Here is a 19,116-nt window from a genome sequence, read left to right as displayed (position 1 = left end):
CTTAGAATGCCCAAACATTATATTATTTTAAGCAGAGGCCCTAGAATAAAATGGTGGGTGTTGAAATTTTTTACATCACACGATATTCGAGCAGCATTTTTTCGAACGCTATTTTTTTGTGAAATATACATAAATATCCCCTGTGATAGCAATAGGCAATGACCGGTCCTCTTTACTAAGAAATCTGGGGTCTATTACAGCCCATATGTCTTCAGAGCTTCAGATCATATGCCCTTCAGAGCTTCAGATCATATGCCCTTCAGAGCTTCAGATCATACCAAGTTCGATTATGATCAGATGCTTTTTTCAAACCCCTAAGGGTTTGTTTACATCCAGCAAAACTGGAAGTGATGAAATGCTCATTGTTTGCAGTTTCTCAGACCATAGAGATGATCAGAGCCATTCCGATCTCCATCAGCTTTATGCACTCAGGCCTCCTGGTGGTATGGAGAGCCATGGAAGGTGGTGGAAAGGGGGGGGGTATCCTCTCCCGCTGATTGTAAAAATGATCCAGTAGCTAATTAGCCACTATGATTGCTTTTATAAGTACTCCGATCACCGACTGAAAAAAACTATAACAGGCTGCAGGCATCATCTCCGATATAGCCACTGCAACTCAAGGTCATTCAGGGATGTTTTTGGGCATCATTTGGTTAAATAACAGGTCATCTAAGGTCACTTTATGTTTATTGACCCCCAGTGGTTTCTTAGCAGTCAAAGGAACGTGGCTTTTATAGGTAAGCTTTGAGTAGTTTCCAAAACACTGTAGCTAAGCAGGACAAGGAGACAAAGCAAGTGTCTGTGACAAAGAAGTATGCCTCCTAATAAAATGTCACCTTGTGATTACAACAAAGCTCTGGGGAAAGTACGTGGCCACTAGGACACTACAGTAACTAATGAAGTGACACATCTGCTTATCCTTGAAACAGCAGTTAAACACCTCTGTCCCTTTTTCCCTTGATTGCCCCTGTTTCACACAGAAATATTCCAAAAAGTTGTGTATTATAACAAGCTTGTCCTGTGACTGGATACACTTGATATTGATTCTATAGGAGCCTTATATACCCTGATCATCACCCAATCATTCCATTGGGCCACCAGCTCAGTGACCGATGTTAGTTTTGATACAACACACCAATGATTATATAGATCATCCAGTTTATGAGACTTTGGTAGCTGCAAGCTGTGTTACATAATGTAGTCACACAGGAGTAGATTATGCCAGACGTGTTTCATTAAGAATACTGTATCTTAAAAACATGTAACATATGTTTAGTTGTTCAATTAGTAATGTTTTTTTAACCTGGCAGGATTACTTCAATGGATAGTGTATGCAGTACTATATATTGGAGGTTTATTATTTGTACTACCTTGACTTGAGTCTTCAACAGCTTTTCTTTTACGGCTGCTCTGGCTGTTGTAGTTTAATCTTATTTCCTGGGTACATTCTTGAAGGGTTTCTCTGGAGTTGTACGATTGTCTAGGCTTTCTCTCATCTTCACTATCTTCCGAAGAGCTGGTGTAGGCAAGATCCATTTCATGCTTAATTTTTGATAATGGTTGGTAAGGCTTGCTATCCATCTGCTCCATATCTCATTAAAAAGATAATTTTACAGTCATGGAGGACAGCATGCAGGGTTGAAGAGAAGAGCTCCTTTTTGTTCCTACAATAAAATAAGTAGAATGTTAAATTATTTAACACAAACCACATTTTTTAAATCAACAATACAAAACTCACTTAAACATTTACATAAGAAATGGCATAACTGTTTAATTTAATTCACTGTAGATAAAGCTGAAACAATGAAAGCATCTGAACAGGTATGATGTTTAATCAAGGATTTTAAAACTTTTCAATTGGCTTACAGGAAAACTCTACTTTCGCCAAACAAGGCATAGTTTGGTGTTAATAAAATTACATTTTTATTTCAATCTCTGGGCAGCTATGATTGAAAAACTATTTTTGCTTTTCTGAAACCTTGGCAAAACTAGGAAGCAGTTCTGAATTTTGTTTGATTACAAAACACCCCAGAAATCTCATGTTTCTGGCTTATTTTGTAGCACTTTTTCCTTTTTGCAACAATTCATTTGATGAAGCAATTTCAGCAGCAGACGCTCCCAATTAACACTTAGAAAGTGGACAATAACTAGAATGTATATGCCAGTTTTAACAAAACAATGGCAAGTAAGAATCTTCAATGTAAGTAAAAATAAAGGCAAAACTTTTTTTTAGATTTAGATAGACTGGTAAGGGGTTGGAGCCTCTGTCAGGTTTTACTATTTTCTGTGAAAATTCACTCACTTTATTTGTCCTGATCACCAATGCCAGGTTTTTATTGCTGTCGGTTTGCTCATTAGGGAGAGTTACTCTCTTTAATTGTTCTGATCACCAATATAGACTAATATTACCTTGATTAAGAAAAACATCAAATGAGTTAAAGCAGAGTTGTGTTTACCATGATTACACTTGTAGGCCAGTGCCTAGGGCAGCTGGATTACCGGAGGCAGCACTAAGCTTCCAAATGTACACATTGTAATTAATTTGTCCTTATTTGGATTCCTTGTCTGGACACCTCTGGGCATGAGTAACTAAATTCCGGAAAAGATAAGAAAGGGGAGAGTAGTTCAAGGGGTTTTGTAAGATGTCAGAAAGCTCTAGCTTAAAAAACATGAAACCACCACTGATGTCTTTATTGTTTTGTTCTCCTTTTCTGTCAACCTCTGGGCCTTGGAGCTGAATTCAGCAAGAGAACTGTAGAAGGAAGGGGGTGCAGTGGATGAACATGAATCCATCTTTCCTTTACAAAAGTGTTTGGTGGTCTGTACTGTTGAAAAGTAGTTATGTGTATAATGCAGGCCATATGATGTCGCCAATAGCATTATTCAAATGTTTATTAAAATAATTACATAATGCAAGGCATAGCAGCTTATAAAAATTTCCACAGCCTAGGGCTGCATGACATCTAAATACAATACTGATAGCAAGATACTACAAAAAGGAAAGCAATATGTTCCAAATGTGTATGAGTTGGAAATAACAAAATTAACTTTGCAATTGGATAAACCAAGTTTTAAAAAATCAGATTTTATTTACATATGATAAAAATCTAAAGAATAGAACATTCTTAAATATCTAATTGTTGTTAAAGTTATAGAAGATTAGTGACATCATATATTTATTTACTAGAGTCCAGTATAAAACTGCTCTGCAGAATCTAAAGCAACTACTCAGAAAGCTGATTTCTGCTGGGATACTGTACACCAATATTAGTGAACTATGCTATAAATAAGCTCAATACAGAGCACAGTGGGAGATATTTACTAAAACTGATGCATGCAAAATCTGGTACAGCTCTGCATAGAAATTTTCAGCTTTTATTGTCAAAGTTTCATTGAAAAAGATGACGTTAGAAGCTACCAGATTCTGAATGCTCCAGGTTTAACAAATCTACCCGTGTGTGGTTTTATATTCTGGAAGTAAGTAGCAATAAACTCCTGTCAGTGACAATTTTTCTTCTTGTACATAATTAGTGATTTCAATAAATAAAAAATGGACACCTGTAAAATAAGTTACATAAGCTTTCTTACAGAAGCATCATGCTAATTGAGGAGAAGCTGAAGATGACATAGGGGTAATGGTTCAGATTATAGGAAATCACAGACTTTGCAGAACCTATATAACATTTCAGAGGAACACTGTGATTCTTAGAAGTCTAGCTATTCTGTTTTTCTTCTCACTTTGTTCAAGCTCCACTTGTGATTGCCAAGACGCTTCAGATGATCAATATCTAGTTGGCCTTGTCAGATAGATGATAAAGGCTCATACAAGTAGAGCTAAGTGACCTTTGTTCGAATGACTTAATGTTTTTATTCCACTAGAGATGCCTTTTTTTCTGACCTTTCTATCAGTTTACTGTCAAGCAAAGCGTTCTCGTTTGTTCTAAGGAACTATATGAGACACCCTAGTTTTGCAGACTTTTCCTAGCAATTCTGCATTTTGGAAAAAAAAGTGGAATTGTGTTAGTTGAAAAGCCTTTTTTGATCAGCATATTATCTACTTAGACTGGTGTCTGGGAATATAAAGGTCATGGATAAACCTATTTTTATTATCTATCTGAATCATTCTGTTAAATTCTTCTTGTGAATTGGTAACAATTGCCAGTATTTTTGAAAAGTGAATTAAAAAATGTTTAATTATGTGATGGAGTGATGAAAGGGGATTTCGGTTCATTTTATCCGTATGTGTATAAGAGCACCCTAAAGGACATTTAAAGGGCAAATGCTGAAATAATACATTTTTAAGTATTATAGTCAGTCAATCTGCCTGTTTTATTCTACCCAGTTAATCACATCTTGGTCTTTGACGAACCCAAGCTACCCATAGGCGTAACATACTGTTAATTTGTAAATGCTCTTTCCTACAAAATATTGTTCCGTAAACAGTGATGATATTCTTTGCTAAAAATATTGAACATTAAGAAAAAAACATACAATGGTGCCAGATATAATTTAACTAGTGCTTCCTAGTATGTGCATGTGTGTATGTGCATGTGTATTGTATTTTATTGTTTGATTAAATTAAAGTGTACTTGTGCCCAGACTAATCTAGCAGTAAGGGCTTGTTTACACTTGCCAGCCCTTGATGTCAAACTGAAAATCAGTCTGTGGTGAATTGCTTTTCAGAGCATTTGACAGATGCTCCTCACCACCTGTTTTAACTAAGAAAAACCTACACCACCACCCCACAACTGTGTGCATTGTACTCAACTGCAAGGAAGTTGTGGAGTGCCTTCATTCACTTAAATTAGTTATTTTCAGTGGTGGTACTGCCCACCAAACATAATGGAGGTATAATTTTTGCCATGGCACCCCCCTCCAACCATTGTGCCGGGTTAAGGAGGCAAAGAACTGTAGTTCAATCACCTATTTGTACCATGACTTTGCTGCAAATGTAAAATAGTCCTAAAAGAGCTTTAAAACAAACCCTCACTCATCTCTTTAGCTAGTTATGTTGTGAAGTAATTTCTTATCAAAGATCCTCAAAGACTCTTAAGTTGGGTTTAATTTGGTTTCTAAAAGATTAGAAATACCTTTTGGTTAACTACATTAGAAGGCTTGCAGACCGACAATATCTTCTATCACCGAAACAGGTCAGATTTTTGTGCCTCTGTTCTGAAGTTTGAAAATGATTTTCTACACAATGCCTATAGCTAGAAGGGTATGTAAGGGCTTGTTTTAATGTTCTTTTATTGTTTGCTAATAACATAACACTTTTTAGTATATTAGGGTCCGGACACAGTTTCACTTTAAGGTGAATAAATTGAAATGAAAAAAGACTGTACATGAACACAAAATTGCCATCTGTACAGATAGATTTTTCTGACATTTGCAAATGACATTTGCAAGATATAAATATCTTATGCCTATGTGCAGTTATTATGCAAAAGAAAAAAAAATAATAAACTTATCAATCCAATGGTACTTCTAGGTCCCCACAAGAAGTATGAGCCTATTGTCTCATACCAGCATTCATTAGCAAGTGTTTAACTATTTCCTTATATGTCTGGCGTGCACCCTTTTTATGTGGCAAGTTCTATATATGTGCAGAATTGTGTAGTATGTGTCGCCTGCAACTGAAATCTTCCTATCATGACACCTCCTCACTGGTGCAAATTAATAATACTTAAAAATGCAAAGCCTGCTGGTAATGCATCTGGTCATACCACCTCACTGACCCACCTGGAGCAAAATGACATGTATGAATAATTAGTAGAAGCAGAAGTACCACCAAGTCATTAAATGACAGAGGCAAGCACTGTATCTATATATTTTTATGCCACGGGCTTACAGTTGTATTATTATCCTGTCATATGATATAGGGTTAATGGGAGGGGCATATATTAATATAATGGTGACTGGAGGAATATACTTTAATGCTGCTATACAGGGATTAAGATAGGGAATAGGGTATGCAATAAACTGTTGATGATGATTAATATTATTGCAATTAAAATTAGTGATTATACTAATTAGCGATCGGTAATCTGGTCCATTGGAACATGGGTTCACAATGATTTAGGCAGACCTGCAGTGGTTAGATCAGTGATGAGATCATGTTTATTGGGAACCCTTACCAGTTTCTTTTATACCTTCAGAACACACAGTGGGTCTCCTGCCCATGCTTCATTCCATAAGTGAGTGAACGGGTCAATAGGTGAAAAGCCTTTACACTGATAATGCAGCTCACAGCTTTTTTGGTACAGCATGTCCATTTGAGCTAAATACATTTACTTAGATATGATCAAGTCCAAACAGTGACATTGTAAAGTTAAAAAATAAACTATATGATGTGATAATCTGGTCCATCCCCAAGGCTGTGTTCAGTATGTTTAATATGTTACTGGTCTAGGAACCCTTGTTCTATTCCAGAGACAGAAGTGGATTTATAAAGGGTTTAAAAGTTCAATTTTCTAGTCTAGTTCACTGAAACAAGAACTTAGGGTAAATACTATATTGAAATACACAGTCAAGGTACATATGTTAAAGCTGAGCTCCAGGCACATATAAAAGGCACAAACGAATGCAGGGGTATACTGAGTGTATTTTTAAATACAAATAGTGAAAGTTCCTATGTTTCAGTCTACTGTACTATCCAAATAGTAGCATTTAGAAAAGGGAAAAGCAGCACAAGGAGCTCTTTAGGTGTGCTGCAGTTCAATGCACATGGCTATAGGACAAAAGAACAGAGTGACAGAGAGATGAGCTCATTGGTATGATTCTTCCCCTTTCACTATCTAGTCACAGGATTGGGGTGGAGAGATCACCTGTAAGTGAAAGAGAAACTGCAGCACTGAAAAATCAGGCCCCTTCCCTGCTAACAAGCTTTGTGCTGTTGGATATATCTGCATAAATCTAAAGATTGGATGGCCAATCTTGACAGGTAAAACAGCGCCCATGTATTTCATCTTTGAAGATTAATACCAAAGCAAAAATCAGTGCTGCCGCATATACAAGAGTGAAAAACAAACACAGCCTAAAATTATATAAACAAGAAACAAAGATTGCAAGCTAAACACTCTAAAGTGTTTTCACCAGACTTTACAAGTAATCAAAAAGAAACATACTACAGCACAACCTGAAATATTACAAATGCCATAAATGATATATTCTACAATTACAAGTAGTGCAGTAAATCATATATACGTGATGAATTGTAAAGTCCACACATATGGCAAAGTATTACAGTCCAGTAATGAAATTCTTAAACACTGGTGTGTTGTCTTACAGAACAAACACTAAAATGTGCTCACAGTGCTTTCACCACCAGTGAACAATGGCCGCTCACCTCAAACATATGACCCTCCATGTTACCAGTAAGGTCACAAAAGTGCTTGTCCCATGTGAGGATTCTCTGGTATCCTTAAACTTTCCACTCTGCTCATCAATGAGCATGGAAATACATTCATATGAAACAAAAAGAGATAGCTACTAGTGTTTTCTGCTTTAAAAACTTTTAATACTGTCCATAAAAACACATTTACAAGATAAAGCACTATAATAGTGCTCTGTAGGAGCGCATTGATACAGATTGGCTGACATCCGCTAGTAAGATGGATGCAGGATAACGTCACAACCTCAGCTCCTCCCCCCTATCTGCGTTACGTCATAAAGTGGGGACTTCATGTAAGCAAATATGTTGTCACGTGTGAACTTTAAAAGTTGACACATATTAACCACTTTTTCGCTATAAACAAAAAAAAACAACAATTTTGAAAAAAAAAACCAATATTTTGATATTAAACATGTCCAGTAAAAAAATGTAAAAAATCTAATTTCGTCATAAATTTAGGCCAAAATGTATTCTGCTACATGTCTTTGCTAAAAAAAAATCCCTATACGTGTAAATTAATTGGTTTATGTGAAAGTTATAGTGTTTATGGTGGTATAGATCCTGGAATTTTTTTTTTGTACTAGTAATGGTGGCGATCTGCAACTTATAGCAGAACTGTGGTGGGCATTCTGACACTGGAGGGAATTTACTTGGTGTCACTGACATCCCCAGTGACACCAATACAGTGATCAGTGCTAATAAAAGGGGCAATCATTACCAGCCGGGACCCAGTGATTGACAGCCAAGGCCACAAATGGCAGCATGGGTAGGGTGCACCCCTACGCGGAACTGCAAAATCACTTACATATGCGTGATTTTGTGCATCCATGCCCCCCTGCAGTAGTATTTCTACTATAGGGAGGCGCACAACCAGTTAATGATTTTTTTCAATATTTGTAATTGTAGAATATATGTATGGCATTTATAATATTTGAGGTTGCGTTGTTTCATTTTGATCATCTATGATGACTTGATGTTTGCCTGGAGGTTAGTTCTACCTATTTTACATGCATTTGAATTTTGTAATTCTGTACAGCTAATTGTGGTAATCAGACAACCCGCCAAACTGCAGTGCCTAGCAGGTCAGACACTTGCAGGGTGGTCCAACAAATCGAATGAGGGAGTCAATATTCAAAGAGCTGAACCAAAAAGTAGTGAAGTGACTTTCCTGGCTGTAAAGCTTTTTTAATGTTTGCCTGAAGTTCTGCTTTAACGTTCTTAATCTGCAATGGGTAATCCAACCTATGAAGTGGATCAGACCACCAGCAGAACAAATTTGAGAGAATTCTCTCATCACTTGGTTAAACTGCTTCTGGGAAAATACATTATTTTGCTGCAATATGGAAACATATGATTATGCTGCTGGCTGTGGAATATATTAAAATATTGTGAATTGGGAAATATGCTATTATGCAGCTGATTAGGGGTATTATAAGGCACAAGTTAAATTTAGTAGTGTATACTGCTCCTTTGTTCACAACAGACCATTATCTATACATTTACCACCTAAAAAGATGCCCAAACATAAAAGCTATGTAAGAACAGCACAAACAGCCCTATCATTGCTATTTACAAACTATAAAACTGCACAAAGGAATCCAACATCCATAAAAATGTTTTATACCAGTTTAATCTTGAAATAATATGTACTTGAAGCTTGCCCCTGTGCTGAAAATTTAGCTAAATGGTGAATTAGAATGGGACAGCAACCCTGCCAGTGCCTTTTCTGTGAGTAATGCAAGAGCAGACTGCTTTCCAATGTAATTTCCTTGCTTTTGCGTTATTCACAGAAAAAGCTGTAAATGTCAGCAGGTTAGCTGGACCTCTGTTCAGTGGAGTAGTGAAATAATGATTGACAAGTTAGCTGAGTATGGGACAGAGTCAAGTTTTTCTGTTCTACATGTATATGCTTGTGCAGTTATATGGCTTAACTACAGAAACCCAAAACTAGGGAAGGCTTAGAACTGCCAGTTTTTGTTACATCCTTTAATGTCACTGAAACATGAATAGAAGGAAAATCTCCCAGTTAAAAATGCAGTCAGCAATATTTTAATTTAGTAGAGTGGAGAATGGTCAGAACCTCTGCTGTTTATTAGTGCTGTATGTGTCCCATGCTGTGAAAATTTCCTCTCAATTCATATCTCAGAAACAGGTGTAACCAGGACTTCACAGTAGGGAAGCATATACAACAACAAACTAATAAGGTTCCAGCCTATCCTGAATCTTTAAAAAAAAAAAGGTTTTATCAGGAGATCTATTTAATCATTATGCCAGGGAAAGAAGGAAAGGCTATCTACTGTGTTGCATGCCCCACTGCCTTTAATAATGCTAAAGACTGTTTGCAATAAACATATTTTTTAAAATCTTTGCTCCAGTGGTTATGTGATTGCATAACTCCAGGTCCTGGTGAGGCTGCTGCAGCTAGCATTGGCACAGGGGTGATGTCCCTGATCTAGGACTTGCTTGCCGTTCTTGACTCACCAAGCTGCTCAGGAACCTGAGTTTTGAAATCATGTGTTCCCTAGGAAAAGGTATTTACATTACACTATTTTGATTAAACTGTCTACATTAGTATTAAAGGCAGTGTACAGGCAACATTTAATCCTTAGTAGAGAGCCTTTCCTTCTTCTTTAAGCTAGTTTGAGAACTGGAGTGTATCTATTGCAGAGTCAAAAGCCTTCTGTACACAGGCGATTTATATTTTATATGACCCTGGAGAAATTAGCCCACCCTCATCCCCAACCTATACCATCCTGGAAAAAAATCCTTTAGTAGAGGCCAGTGCATCTACTACCAACCAGGGGTGGACTGACCATTTGTAAACTTGGGCACTGCCCGAGGGCCCGGGGTCAGTAGGGGGCCCCATGAGATGCCCCTGGTACCTTTTTCATAGGCTTTTTTGAGTTTGGGCAAGGACACAGGGGCCCCATGATCCCCTATTGCCCGGGGGCCCCATGAGTTGTCAGTCCACCCCTGCTACCAACTGAGGTTTTCTATTTCATGGCTAAATGATACAGGATGGGGGTCAGTGTCAGAGTTGGTTAGTCATCTTTTGGAAAGAAAAGGAAGCACAGTATAAAGTCTAAACCTAGGATCAAAGGAGCTCTTCCATGACACGAGAATTGTTTCAAAGTTTAGCAGAGATACCTAAAGAAACCACAACGTATCTGCACTTTGCTGATGTTGTTGCCTTAGGCAGTTTTTAGGCCAGGTCACTTTAACTTTAAGGCATCTTTTTTAAGGCAGTCCATACAAAAGAACGGAGCAGGGCAATAGGTGAATGTGTGATAAAAACAACAATAATTTAATATAGCACACTTACATTGGAGCAATTTGTGAACAGCTCTAATGATCAGGATGGCATGCAGGTGCAGCTCTCTCCAATGAGGACAGACTGTCATTCGCTGCAAGGCACAGACAGAGGGCCGCTCATGGGTTTCTGAGGCTCCGCCTCCTTTGTCAAGCATTGCGGCCTTCCCATCTGCCACTCATCAATGCTTGTCACACTTGTGTTGGTTGGCTGTAGTGGAGGGCAGACACGCTGATGGCATCCATCCATGAGCGGATCCCGGTCTGTGTCTTGCAGATTATCAGAGCGGACCTCTGTCTATGCCTTGCATTGGATGACAGTCTATCCTCATTGGAGAGAGCTGCACCTGAACGCCATTCTGATCATTAAAGCTGTTCCCAGGTAGCTCCGTGGTAGGTGTGCTTCATTAAAGTATTGCTGTTTTTTTATCACACATTCACCTGGTGCCCTGCTCTGTTCTTTTGCATGTCCATGAGGGATTCCCCATATCCTTGGCGAGATGCTGCCGGAGTTGTTTGTGTTTCACTCCATTGTGATCCAGCTACCCCACTCTTTGATGAGGATCTCACTATGGACTAAAATATATTATACAGTATTTTTATTTTGGTTTTCACTTCTCTGTTTCCATTGTAGTCTATGAGCGCTGAATTGGCTGGCTTGTTATTGTTTGAAGTAGCTCTTCTAACTCACTGTACAGAATGACAGTCCATAACCAATCTGTTCACTTAGCTATAATAACACTTTACACTGCTTTGCTGGTGTTGAGAACATTCTGCCACAAATTAGAAGGATCTGACTGTCCACAGCACAATATTAAGAAAAAGTACAATCCCTCACTTGCACACTCACAGCTCTAGCAACCAATCGTAAAGGAAAATGCTTTTCAGTACAAAAAGCAAATTTTCATCCAGATTTGACTCCTGTGACTAGGATTTGCATAGCATATGTTCTGCCCATCACACAATGCTCTTGGTCACTCACACTAAGGACAGAAATGTTTCTGTTTTCAGAAAGTACTTAACCTCTTCTTGACTGCGCTATAGCCGAAAGATGGCTACAGCATGGCTCTCCAGTTCTGGGAGGATGTCCCAGAACACCACAATGACACACTAACTCCATACGACAGTGTGACTTCCAAAGGATGTGCTCATTAATGCTTGTGTGTAAAATATAGTGATTGAGGACCCCAGGCAATCTTTGGCATGGATGCTACCAGCTTCACAGCATTCCAGCCTTAGATCATAGCAATAGTTACTTTGAGTGCCTAACCCCTTTTGATGGTATCACGTGTGCACCCTCTGATCAAACCAACTTTTTGGCTCACAGAAGCAGATGAAGAGGGTTTTTTTGTTCAACACAGGACAGAGGATTAATCCTGATATCCTAAAGGTCCACTCACTCTGGGACAAGGAGTGAGTGAATCTTTCCATTGGGGATCCAGGCAACAGTTTAAATCTGATGCACATTCTAAAGCTTACAGACTCTTATGAAAATTAACTTTCATTGTTGTATAACTTCCCATTTGGAGACATTTCCCTTACTCTTTGTTTCAGTAACCAGTGTCACCAAGATTAGAATTGAGGGTAATTGTCACTTTTAAGGATGCATACGACAATAAAAACAAAAAGGAAGCTCCAAGTCTTAACTATTATATCCAAAACAAAGGAAACTTTTTAACTTTCAAGGAATTTAAATGCGCAACCAATATTATCTAGTTAAAATGACAATGAAAGGACTAGTAAGCAAAAATAACCAAATCAGAATTCATTCTTCTATGGGAAGATCTGATTGGTTGCTGCAGGTTATTGCATTTTACATATCACATTCTATCTTATTAAATAAGCTTAACGTCTGGTGTTTTACTGGTTTACTGGTGAATTTACCATCCTTATACTTCTTTCTAGAATACATTTATGAAATAACAGAGCATCTGTGGTTCTGTGTACTTTAAACACAGTCTCACAGGTGTAACCCAATCTGTCGCTGGGCTAAACATATTTTATCTGATTATTCTACAATGTAAACTTCTCTTTCCACAAGCCAGCACCAACAAATGGCCATTTTCTGCACTAGGCAGTGATGCCTAAAGGTGTTTATACTCAGACAGGTGTAGAGGAAACTGGGACGCAGAAATTGTTTTGAAATAATCACGCTATCTCCAAGGCATACTATGTAAGAGGGGAACACATGGATTGACAGATGTTTCAAGCAATGTAATTGTTTACACTGTGTGGTCACGAAGGAAAGTTAGTGGTATAACATATCTTTAGCTGCCACTGGGCAATCATCATTTGCTTTACTGTAGATCCTATTAAATAATGTAAGTTCATGTAAAATACAACTTGAAAACAATTTCCCCTATACGATATCATGATACAACATATGGTTTGCAATTAATTAAATATGTTTAATTAAAATATGTTTTACAGCTCTCCCTTCTCCATTCATGCACAATGCAATTCCCTTTTAACACTCAATAATTAAGAAGAACATAACGCATTTGAATAACATCATGGTGGTATTATTGTTAAAAATTATCAAATCTTTTTTTCTGTTGCATCCCTCTATTTTTTTATTTCTGTACTGTATATTTTATGACATAAAAAAAATGTCTGAACAAGTCTTCTGAACAACCCACACTAGACCTATTAGAAGTTATCCACATAGCTGCAAGTGTGGGAGGCACTCAACATGCTGATAGAAGTATTTATGCCCTTAAACACTGGGAAGATGCTGTAAGATGGGTGCTATCAAAGTTGCACATAAACCTACCAATGCCCAAGCCTAATCCTGGGACTACAAGGTTAGAAAAGAGTCTAGCATCCATCAGTACCAGGCTGGTGTTTAGAAAGGACATTTTGACCCACTTTCTTGTGCTGAAGGACATGTAATTTGGGCTCAAAATGCAGGCAGGGTCAAATAGTTATAGCACTCAACAGTTTGGAATATCAACCACAGTAATGGTGTTCCCACACTGGAATCACTCAAGGTATGCCAGATATGAGTTACTTGCTATTGACTTTGTCAGTCAGAAAAACCTCATCTGCACATCTCTTTGATCCGGGTTTCACTTTGCTACTAGAGTCTATAAGATAAATCCCAAGACCTTCAAACTAAGCCCCTCCCACTGTGCCTTATTCAGCAGTATGGGTCCCCTTCATGGGAGTGAGAGAAAATGGATAGGAAGAACTTTGATCCAGTGAAAATATTTAGCACTAATGCCAGAGAAATGATGTAAGTAAAACCAAAGAACCCTTCAGACAGGACTTTAACTTTAAAAGTTTTAAATGTCTGATAGATTGGCATATTTCAAAAGGTAATGCGACTGGGAAAACATAAGATTTTCAAAAAACTGTAAACCTTGAAGATAAGATTTTTATGCAAATATTATATGCATACCGAGTTAACGTTTTGGCTTCATCAAAGGGTGTAGAATGTTGGTTTGTGATACCTTTAATAGCTGCCTGTAGTGGAGATCACTGAAAATTTTGAACACAGAAAGTTATTTATATTCTGTAATGCTTCTCTTTTTTTCTGCTAGTTATATTCCTGTTCTGCTGCCTTGTTCACCTCTGTCCACAATTTGCACAGCTGATTCACAGTGTCTTGCACAGCAGCCTTTATGTAGTTGCTTTCTCTGCCAGATTAGCAGCTTTTGCCAGTGACAGCACAGTGTAGGTATTTTTCAGCACAGAGCTGTCCGCAGGATTGTTTCTCAATAAGATGTAACCTAAATGATTTGAACCTTAATGGAACCTTTGGTAAAGGAAAGGTTGCTGGAATTAGTGAAGGAATATTTAAAATAGTTTTAAGAGGGAGGGTAGAACAAAAAATAATGGGGCAAATACTGTAGATCAGACAATCATCAGACATTACCAGGAGGTGAACTGCAAGATATGAATGGTAAACAAACTATGAAGTATACAACAAAAAGATATTCTAAATATACATACAAAACTGATAGAATATTGATCTTTAGAGCCATATTTATGCTTTTCGCTAGGATGTAATTGTTGTAACATGCAAAATAGCTTTATTCTTCACAAAGTTTGCCTGTTAATATTATCAGCCATTTACTTTTTTAGAGAAACAGGTTAAATAGAAAAATTTGAAGGTCAGTGTGAAAGATGGTTCTTGTTGATGGAATTTGTAAGGATGCTGAAATATTGTGAACTGAATTACATATGAGTGAATCAACTGATGTACACCCTGTTCCAAATTATTATTCAAATTCTATTTAAGTGTCACAAAGATTAAAAAATTTTTGTTTTTCAGTTTAACTCATGGATGGCGTTGCGTGTCAGGGCTCTTTTGATCACTGAAAACAATCTCGGACACCTGTGATAATTAGATTGGCCGGTGAGCCCAATTTAAGGAAAAACCACTAAAGGAGGGTGTTCCACATTATTAAGCAGAGCACCATTTTCAAGCAATATGGGGAAGAAAAAGGATCTCTCTGCTGCCGAAAAGAGTGAAATAGTTCAATGCCTTGGACGAGGTATGAAAACATTAGATATTTCACGAAAACTTAAGCGTGATCATCGCACTATTAAGAGATTTGTGGCTAATTCAGAGCACAGACGGGTTCGTGCAGATAAAAGCACATTAAGGAAGATTTCTGCCAGATCCATGCATCGGATCAAGAGAGCAGCTACTAAAATACCATTACATAGCGGCAAACAGATATTTGAAGCTGCTGGTGCCTCTGGAGTCCAACGGACATCAAGGTGTAGAGTCCTCCAGAGTCTTGCAACTGTGCATAAACCTTCTATTCGGCCACCACTAACCAATGCTCACAAGCAGAAATGGCTGCATTGGGCAGAAAAGTACATGAAGACTAATTTGCAAACAGTCCTGTTCACTGATGAGTGCCGTGCAACCCTGGGTGGTCCAGATGGATGGAGTAGTGGATGGTTGGTGAACGGCCACCCTGTTCCAACAAGGCTGCGACGTCAGCAAGGCGGTGGTGGAGTCATGTTTTGGGCCAGAATCATGGGAACAGAGCTGGTCAGTCCCCGAAGGTGTAAAGATGACCTCTGCAAAGTATGTGGAGTTTATGACTGACCACTTTCTTGCCTGGTACAGAAGAAAGAACTATGCTTTCCGTAATAAAATCATCTTCATGCATGACAATGCACCATCTCATGCTGCAAAGAATACCTCTGCATCAATGGCTGCTATGGGGATAAAAAGAGAGAAATTCATGGTGTGGCCTCCATCCTCCCCTGACCTCAATCCTATTGAGAACCTTTGGAGCATCCTCAAGCAAAAGATCTATGAGGGTGGGAGGCAGTTTACATCCAAACAGCAGCTCTGGGAGGCTATTCTGACATCTTGCAAACAAATTCAAGCAGAAACTGTCCAAAAACTCACAAGTTCAATGGATGCAAGACCTGTGAAGCTGCTATCAAATAAGGGGTCCTATGTTAAAATGTAACGTGACCTGTTAAAATATTTAAAAAGTTAAAATGTTGTTAAAAGTTTGTGTGGGATCTGCACTCACAGATGGCGTGAGTCTGCACCACCTCTTCAAAGATGGACTGCTCTTATCCAGAGACCTTCTTATGAATAAATGGCCTACCCTAACTTTAACACCGTGGATGTATAGGCAACTCCACCACTTTATCCGCAGCTCACCCCATCTAAAAGAATATACTAGACATCTTACCCCCTTTGAGAAACTTTTCTCAACGGGCTCTCCCCAGAGACATATTATATCCCTGCTTTATACATGTCTCGAACACACCAGTGACCTCTCAGCTAGGAAAGCTTGTAAGGCCTGGAGCGCTGACCTACAAATCCAACTTTCACCTGAAAATTGGGACCACATATATGAACACGTACATAAAGGGTCTATATGTGTATCCATACAAAAAAATAACTTTAAAATATACTCCCGATGGTATAGGGTCCTATCCCTGCTTCACCGCTTTGACTCCAACATCTCTGATCTGTGATGGAGATGCCATCATGCTACGGGTACACTCCTACACATTTGGTGGGATTGCCCTTTGCTACAACCTTTCTGGGGGAAAGTTCATTCCACAATCACACAAGTTACTATGTATGCCCTAGACCTTTCCCCCGCACAATTTTTGCTTCACCATACCGCACTTCCATTTAGGACTTACCGCAAGTCTCTTGCTATGCACATGGTAAATGCTGCAAAGCAATGTATCCCAGTACATTGGTGCTCAACACATGTTCTCACTGTGCGAGAATGGTTTGCTAGGGTCAACAAACTGAGGAAGTGGAGGAACTGATTTCAATAGCTAAAGAACATCCTGAGAGATTTAGGAAAACATGGGCATGCTGGAATCATTTCAAATCCATTTCTACCTATCACCTAATAGTTAATAATTAATCTATATCCCTGGATTGAATTTCCCAGTACAATGCTGTAGTTGGGAATACCTGGAGACTTCTGTATCACACATCAGGTTGGGATGTAGTGCTATATCATGACATGCCTCACGGGGCTTCTGATCCTTGTGCTACCCCATGGTTGGTTCATGCACGTAACATACTTGGAGCCTTATTAGTAACTTTCTGGCTAAGCGAATACTTAGGGATGTGATCCGTCTTAACCTTTTTTGCTTATATACACTACTGTCGCGCAACCCCTTACTCCCCACCTCCCTTATTCTTTCCCCCACCTTTATTTTTTATTTTTTTCCTTTCTCTCCCCACCATCTCTTCCTATCTCTCTTTTTCTTACTGTTCTTCGTTCCAACCTCTCTTTTTTCACATCTGTCATACCTCCTTATAATTTTTTCTTCAACAACTAAATAGAGCACTCACCTTCACACAGATATGACTAATTTCAACTATATCATACATTCAAGCTATAACTACGTACACTATGAACTTCACAACATCCAGTGCCTTTCATATTTTAAGCTTCAGATCGCCTCAGCAATACAAATTGTGGATTTTCAAGACGTGATAACATACTAATACATTGATGTATCCTCTTTTTCGGTGTACCCACTGGTTTGTAATGTATGTTTGAAGTACTGCTCTACCTCACATCGTCATGTATTACAATCTGCAATTAGTCCCGTATGCGAAACGGGAGGCTACATGTCATGTCTAAGTTCTGACTGTGATATATAACTGTATATGCTCTATATGTTATCGTGTATACTCTTATACCAATAAAGTATTTTTGGAAAAAAAAAAAGTTTGATTGAAATAGCTTTTGATTTCAGTAAATATGCTGCAAACACAACAAATGACAATTTTCAGTTCTTTACTACCTATAAAGTGTTTGAAATTTCCTGTGCGTAATAATTTGGAACAGTGCATTGTAAGTTTTTTATGTTTAAAAAAAATCCTGTTATCATTAGGAGGTTTCTTCAATAAAATTTGAATTGTACTCTTAATAGTTGATAACATGAGAATTATGCTGACTGTTATTTACATCAATTATTTAGGTAAATATCATTTGCACAATAATTTGGAACAGGGTGTATAACAATAGATTTACTGTGACTGATTGGCAGCTGCAGATTAAGAAATGTAAATAAACGTTGCAAGCTTCCTTCTGGGTCTGGGGTGCACACATGCATGCCCACTGTTGACCCGTGCTGTGGTTGGACACAGAGTGATTTTGTCAGCAGGTCCTAGCCAATGATTTACGGCTGAGACCTCCAAACAACACAGGGATTTGTACACAGAGCAGCGATGTGGCTGTTTCTTCTTCCTGCAAAACAGCCAGATCTGTTAGTAAAAGTAGAACATATTACACATTGTTATGCACATAGTTAACCCTTTGATTGCCCCTAGATGTTAACCCCTTCCCAGCCAGTATCATTAGTACAGTGACACTGTACAGTTTTATATCTGATCATTGGTGTCACTATTGATGTCAGTGTTAGTCAGTTAGTGTACCTATTAGCGAGGGTATGTTAGCACCAGATTGCCTTCCCCACTATCACAGTCTCACTATAAGTCACTGATCACCACCATTACCAGTATAGCATCATAGCTGAATAAATTCTAATATGTATACCATAGTTTGTAGAAACTATAACTTTCATACAAGCTAATTAATATACACTTTTTTTTTGCCAATTTTGCCAAAGACGTAGCAGAATACATTTTGGCCTAAATGTATGAAAAAATTAGATTTAAAATTTTTTTTTATTGGATATGTTTTATAACAGAAAATATAAAATATCACTTGTTTTTAAAATTGTTTGGTCTTTCTTAATTACTATAATAAAAAATAAAAAAACACCAAATGCCACGAAAGAAATCTCTATTTGTGAAAAAAAATTATATGAATTTAATTTGCATACAGTATTGCATGACTGCACAATTGCCAGTTAAAGTAGCTCAGTGCTGAAGAGCACAAAAAATATGTCCTGGTCATAAGGGAGGTAAATCCTTCCAGAAGTCAAGTGCCTAATTA

General features: G+C 38.0%; 1 protein-coding gene across 5 annotated transcripts in view; it reads right to left on the bottom strand.

The window, feature by feature from the left end:
* TENM1 (teneurin transmembrane protein 1) overlaps positions 1 to 19,116 on the bottom strand; it is a 947,931-nt gene that overhangs the window by 775,384 nt on the left and 153,431 nt on the right. For all 5 annotated transcript variants that reach the window (XM_089678299.1, XM_089678298.1, XM_089678300.1 and 2 more), the window contains exon 2: positions 1,371 to 1,664. In XM_089678299.1, the coding sequence (XP_089534425.1) occupies positions 1,371 to 1,590 (220 nt within the window). In that variant the 5' untranslated portion in view covers positions 1,591 to 1,664. The remainder of the gene's footprint in view (positions 1 to 1,370; positions 1,665 to 19,116) is intronic.

Source organism: Staurois parvus, unplaced genomic scaffold (assembly GCF_062004578.1).
Source record: "Staurois parvus isolate SC_StPar_1 unplaced genomic scaffold, SC_StPar_1.0 ptg000202l, whole genome shotgun sequence".
Lineage (NCBI taxonomy): Eukaryota > Metazoa > Chordata > Amphibia > Anura > Ranidae > Staurois > Staurois parvus.
Note: the sequence above shows the minus strand (reverse complement) of the source record. Positions and strands in the feature narration are given on the sequence as shown.